This window comes from Plutella xylostella, chromosome 21 (assembly GCF_932276165.1).
Source record: "Plutella xylostella chromosome 21, ilPluXylo3.1, whole genome shotgun sequence".
NCBI classification, from domain to species: Eukaryota; Metazoa; Arthropoda; class Insecta; order Lepidoptera; family Plutellidae; genus Plutella; species Plutella xylostella.
The window spans coordinates 7689099-7695393 of NC_064001.1; the positions used below are offsets into that span (position 1 = coordinate 7689099).

Below are 6295 nucleotides of genomic sequence, written 5' to 3' on the forward strand. Positions count from 1 at the left end.
ACCTAATCAATTATATGTAAGTATAGCTGACATGGGAGCTGAGTTTAAATTGTACAGGGCCTCTGTAGTGTGCATTGTTAATCGTCTAGCAATTAATAAAAGTGCAGTTAAAACAAATAATCAACATATTATTATAATTCAAGCGTATGATACAGTCCCGCTTCGCTTCATTCTGAACAACTTTACTTCTACGACTTTTGGAAAAAAAAAAAAAAAAACATGTCAAGAATATTTTATTGCTGTCAAAGTACAAACGTACCTAACAAAATACATATCAAAATCATAAATGTATGTAGTATACAAGAAAATAAAGCGTGTTAGTGAGATAATTAAGTAATACCATCAATAAAAAATTATTATTATTATTAATTATTTCTATGCTCGGATTCCTTATTCCAAGGAAAAACTAATTTCGCAACACACCCCCTCGCGGCAACGCGCGGCGCGCGCTAAAATGAAAAAAAAAACACTTATTGCACCTATGGTTTATAATTTTAAAATTTTCATCACTAATACCTATTTGTTTTCGAAAATAATTCTTTAAAACTGGATATTTTCCTTTGTAAATTAAAAGTACTTAATTAAGATAGTATAAATTATAGTTTTTTGTCTTATTTCAAAGTATATTCTGTAAATATTTTTTTTCTTATTGAGTTAGTTTAGTTTGTGTTTATTAGGTCCCTAAGTACTAATTGTAAATAAAAAAATACAAGAACAAAATATAAAATGCCAAAACGCAAAAGTAAAACAAGAATGAAGCAAGGAAAACAATTGTAAGTACATCTTCTCTCTTTGTATCAGTTACGGTTTTTGTCAGTTAAGTTTTTCAATCATCAGCCCGTAATCGACCACTGCTGGGCATAGGCCTTTCCCAAGGAGCGCCACAACAGCCAGTCCTCGGCCATCCTCACCCAGCCACTACCGGCCAGCGAGCCGGAGGGCGACCCACGCTACGTTTGCCTGTTCCTCCGTGATTATGATGATCGGTGAAACTGATGATGAAGTCCAGAGTTTACCTCTGAGATATAGTAATTAAAGGCAAATATAACATCAAAAGACAAATATAATGTTAGTGACGTCCTCCATTTAATTAATTTTATTATTTTAAGGATGGAGAAAAAACATGGCTGCCCATCTACTGTGGCGGTAGCGCCTCGCCAATCAGAAGATGAAAATGATGAGTATGTTACTACTTATTTTATGTTTAGGTCGCAAACCATGCATTATGTATTTTGACGTTCTCAAGTTGGTAGATAGCCCAGGTACCCACTTAGGTAGGTTACCGACATCAAAATTCATACTGTTGACCTACAACTCAGTATGAACTTTGAAACTAATATAAACTTACTTACTATAAATATAGAAAAAAAAGCGATTCAATTTTTCGTAGCGTGTCGGTGAAAAACACTACAGCTGGACTTGGGTTCTTCACGGTGGTTACTGGTTAGGTAAATTGTTACTTAATCCAGTCTGATTATCTGTCACCCTATTAGTCGCTGACTGCGACAAGGTTATAATAAAATGTGTTTGACATTACTTCAAAAATACATATAACTTTAATAAAATTCTGACAAATAAGTGATAGACGCGTCTTGTACTCGTATATAGGGCCACAAACTTATCTGTTCCGGTGACAGTTCATGTAAATCTCTTATATTTCTTATTTCTATAAGATTTAAAGTTTGCCCATAGTGCTAATTTGCCCTTGCGGTTTTAATAAATCCTTCTAATCTATATCAATATACAATTAATTGGTCAGTAATGAGAAATAGATAAATTTAGTTCGCTCTCACCGGAACAGATACATTTGTGTCACTGTACATACCTATATGCAATGATTTATGGCAAGAGACTTTTTTTTATTTTTACTTTACCTATTTCTCTAACAAGAAGATAAGCATGTGCAATAAATAAGAGTAAGCAATTATTTTAGGACAAAAAAGAACATCTTTCGTAATTTTTGACAGATACAAACAGCATTTTTTATGGCAAACATTGAATATTTTATTTCATTTTAAGGTCGAAGAGGAGATTTATTCAAATTACAGCAACGTGTTCAACCTTTCCATCAAAGCACGAAGAGCATGAAAATGTTAAGTGAGTATTAAAAACGCGTAAGTTATAAATTTATTTACATACCTAATTATCAATAAACTAGCTGCCTTAAAAAGTTATCCCGTGGGAATTCCGCGATAAAAAGTATCCTATGTGTTAATCCAGGGTGTCAGCTAACTCCATACCAAATTTCATTTAAATCGGTTAAGCCGTTTCGACGTGAAGAAGTAACAAACATACACACATACGTACGTACACACACACATACTCACCAACTTTCGCCAAATAATATTAGTAGGATTATCTAACAATTTATCATGGAGGCATTTTTCACAGGCATTCGAAGTCACCGAGTCAATTATTAGAACGCTCTACAAATGAAGAAAATAATATGTTACTGGTAAAAAAAATATTTTTATGATTTTAAATGTTGTAGGTACAACAGGGTGTTGCAAAAGTGTCATTCTTAACAAAGTTTTGTTCTACGTAATTTGTAAATAAGTGAAATACAAAATAACTCTTAATGAAAAAAGCTACGTGACCAACAAAGTTTGTATGGAAACGCACCTTTTTCCGTTAATTTCAATATTGTTATGACTGACCCCCAAACTCATTTGGGCTTACTATATTTATATTTCTGAAACGCTGTATAAGTGTAATATATCAACCATGATGCCGAAACTACATGTGCAGCATGGTATATCTAAGCCCGAAACTAAAATCAGAATTTGGAAATTCACAAAAAAAACGTGACCAACAAAGTTTCTATGAAAATTTAATATTTTTTTTCGCGAATTTTGGAATTCTGATTTCAGTTTCGGGCTTAGATATACCATGCTGCACATGTAGGTTTCGGCTTAGTATACCCTTTTTGCAACACCTTGTATACTGCATTCATTCATATTTGGCACAAAAGGTAAACAATCTTTGTGTATATTTTTAACTGACTGAATGGCGTAGTGGTTAGTGACCCTGACTACTGAGCCGAAGGTCCCGGGTTCGATTCCCGGCTGGGGCAGATATTTGTTTAAACACAGATATTTGTTCTCGGGTCTTGGATGTGCCCGTAAAATGGCAATAAGCTCGCCCCCTATTACATTGGGACTTAAAACAACACTGGCGAAAAGTGGGTGCAGCAATGCACCTCTGCCTACCCCGTATGGGCGTACATTAGTACAAGGCGTTAGTGTATGTTTTTTTTTTTTTATGAAAAATAAATTACCCCACCCTACATTACCTATCCCTACCCTACTCTACCCTGCTCTACTATACTCTACCGTACTCTACCCTACTCTACCTAACCCTACCTTTCCCTACCTTACCCTACCTTACCCTACCTTACCCTACCTTACCCTACCTTACCCTACCTTACCCTACCTTACCCTACCTTACCCTACCTTACCCTACCTTACCCTACCTTACCCTACCTTACCCTACCTTACCCTACCTTACCCTACCTTACCCTACCTTACCCTACCTTACCCTACCTTACCCTACCTTACCCTACCTTACCCTACCTTACACTACCTTACCCTACCTTACCCTACCTTACCCTACCTTACCCTACCTCACCCTACCTTACCCTACCTTACCCTACCTTACCCTACCTTACCCTACCTTACCCTACCTTACCCTACCTTACCCTACCTTACCCTACCTTACCCTACCTTACCCTACCTTACCCTACCTTACCCTACCTTACCCTATCTTACCCTATCTCACCCTATCTCACCCTACCTTACTTGCTTGTTTTCATTGGTTTTCAAGTTTTGTTTTAAATATTTAAAAAAGACACACAAGATGTTTAATTTTCGTGCCAAGTATGAATGAATGCAGTTCAATTACCTATCTAATATAAATTTTGCTATTTATCCTTGACAATAATTTTACTACATTGTGTACCAAAGTACCAATATATCAAACGTCACATATTATAATAGCAACATTTTTTTATTGCAGAATTGTGAAGAAGACGACTTGGATGAAGAACTTGTAATTGAAAAAGAAATAACGGAAAAAATTAAAACACCTACAGGGAAGCGAATTATGGATATCGGCTTCTTTTTTGAGCAACTTAAGACTATTGGTAGTCATGGGGCAATGAACTGTGGAATTGAATCCCTAGACCTAATAGGAGAAAAACGAATTGGATTCCACTCTAAATTTACTTTTCAATGCAAAATGTGCAATCAAAAATTTTGCATAGAAAATGTTTTAAACCAGTTCGACATTAACGTTGCTGCGGTGGCAGGCACTGTAAGCATCGGTTGTGGCTTTTCTCAACTAGAAGAATTTTCTTCAGCTTTAGATTTGCCCCCACTGTCGCAACAAATATACCAAAAGTACCATGACGTTGTTTCTAACAACTGGGAAAAGGAACTGGCTATATCCATGGCTGAAGCTGCTGCAGAAGAAAAGGCAATAGCCATTAAAGAAGGAAAGGTCAATAAAGATGGCATACCGCTTATTGATGTCATAACTGATGGATGCTGGAGTAAGCGGTCTTATAAGAAAAATTATTCTGCACTATCAGGAGCAGCTGCTATTATAGGAAAAAACACTGGAAAAATTTTGTTTCTTGGTGTGAAAATAAATATTGTAGCATATGCGTCACGGATGAGAAAAATCAAGTTGTCAGACCACACCAGTGCTACAAAAATTACACAGGCACTTCAACTGGTATGGAATCGACTATTATTGTTGAGGGTTTCAAGTCGTCCTTAGACATGTATGGTCTTATTTACGCTCGTATTATTTCCGATGGAGATTCAAGCACATATTCGAAAATTCTTGAAGCCAGACCTTATACGAATAATACGGTAGAGAAAATAGAATGCCGAAATCATCTGCTTCGGAATTTTTGTAACAAACTCGTAGCCTTGGCCACTGATACAAAATTCCCTCTTAAATACAGGAAGTGTCTTAATAAGAAAAGAATAATGTGGATGAGATCGGCCGTTTGTAAGTGCATTTCTTATTATACGACATGCAAGGAAAATGTAGATTTCTGCACTAACAAATTGTTTGATGACATTCAAACTATTCACTTGCATGTGTTTGGAAACCATGCAAAGTGTAAAAATCATTTTTGCCAAGCCAAAGATGATGGTAAAGATGTGCCATCCGACTTTTATACCAGCTCATTATGGCAAAAAATTTGTTTTATTGTCAACAGTTTGGCAGGGCATTCCCGCAGCTTAGCCCAAAATGTGGACAGCAATATAGTAGAAAGCTTCCACAGTGTTATTGCTAAATTTGTCGGAGGGAAACGAGTTAACTTTTGCACGCGCCGAGGATACCTAACTCGTTGTACTGCATCAGCGATTTCGTTCAACACAAAACGAAATCCAGTAAATGTAATGATGGAAAAAATTAACAAAAATCATCCACAGGGACGTCTACAATCCCTTGAAACAACAAGGAAAAGACGAAAAATGATGAGAAAAAAAGTCGATAAAAAACGACGATTTCAAACGATTTGCAAGATAGAAGAGAGTAAAAATTATGGGGAAAATAGTGTGAGACCAGACGTACCCGAAGATATGCTTGATGATATGAAATCGAATTTCTTGGAAAGCATACAAAAGTCACAGGAGCAAAGACATGAGATTGAACAAAAAACCATTTTACAAAGTAGTTCTGGAGAATGGCTTGAACTTCGACGCACGATGCTCACAGCATCAAATTTCGGAAAAATTTGCAAAATGAGACCAGAAACTAGTTGCGCTAACACAGTAAAACAGCTACTATATAAGGGATCTGTTCAAGCGGAACCACTCCAACATGGAAAAGAGCATGAACAAATGGCCCTTGCACAATTGTCCAAACAAGAAGGCATAGATATCAAACCATGCGGACTCTTTATTGATTCAGAAGTACCATATTTAGGGGCAACACCTGACGGAATAAGTGGCGAAGATATGGTTGTAGAAGTTAAGTGTCCCATAACCGCCTATAGAATAGGTCTAGAAGAGGCCATAAAGGAAAAGAAAGTTAACTTCTGGGTTACAGATAAAGATGGAAATTTAGGGATTAACTTGAGCCACAATTGGTATTACCAAATTCAAGGCCAACTACACGTTACAAAAAGAAAAAAATGTCTATTTGGAGTTTGGTTTAATGAACACAAACCCTTAAAAACGGAATGGATAAATGTTGACCATGATTTTTTCGAAAAAAAAATGAAAACAAAGTTGTGCAATTTTTATTTAAATTGTATAATACCGGAACTTTTAGATCC

At 36.1% G+C, this 6295-nt stretch overlaps 1 protein-coding gene across 1 annotated transcript; it reads left to right on the top strand.

Annotated features, from left to right (window-relative positions):
- Positions 1 to 2040: 2040 nt before the first annotated feature.
- On the top strand, positions 2041 to 4779 carry LOC125490204. Its single transcript, XM_048628675.1, has 3 exons — positions 2041 to 2097; positions 2392 to 2455; positions 4015 to 4779. The coding sequence occupies exons 2-3, from the start codon at positions 2447 to 2449 to the stop codon at positions 4777 to 4779; spliced, it is 774 nt and encodes a 257-aa protein (XP_048484632.1). The 5' UTR covers positions 2041 to 2097; positions 2392 to 2446.
- The last annotated feature ends 1516 nt before the right edge of the window (positions 4780 to 6295 follow it).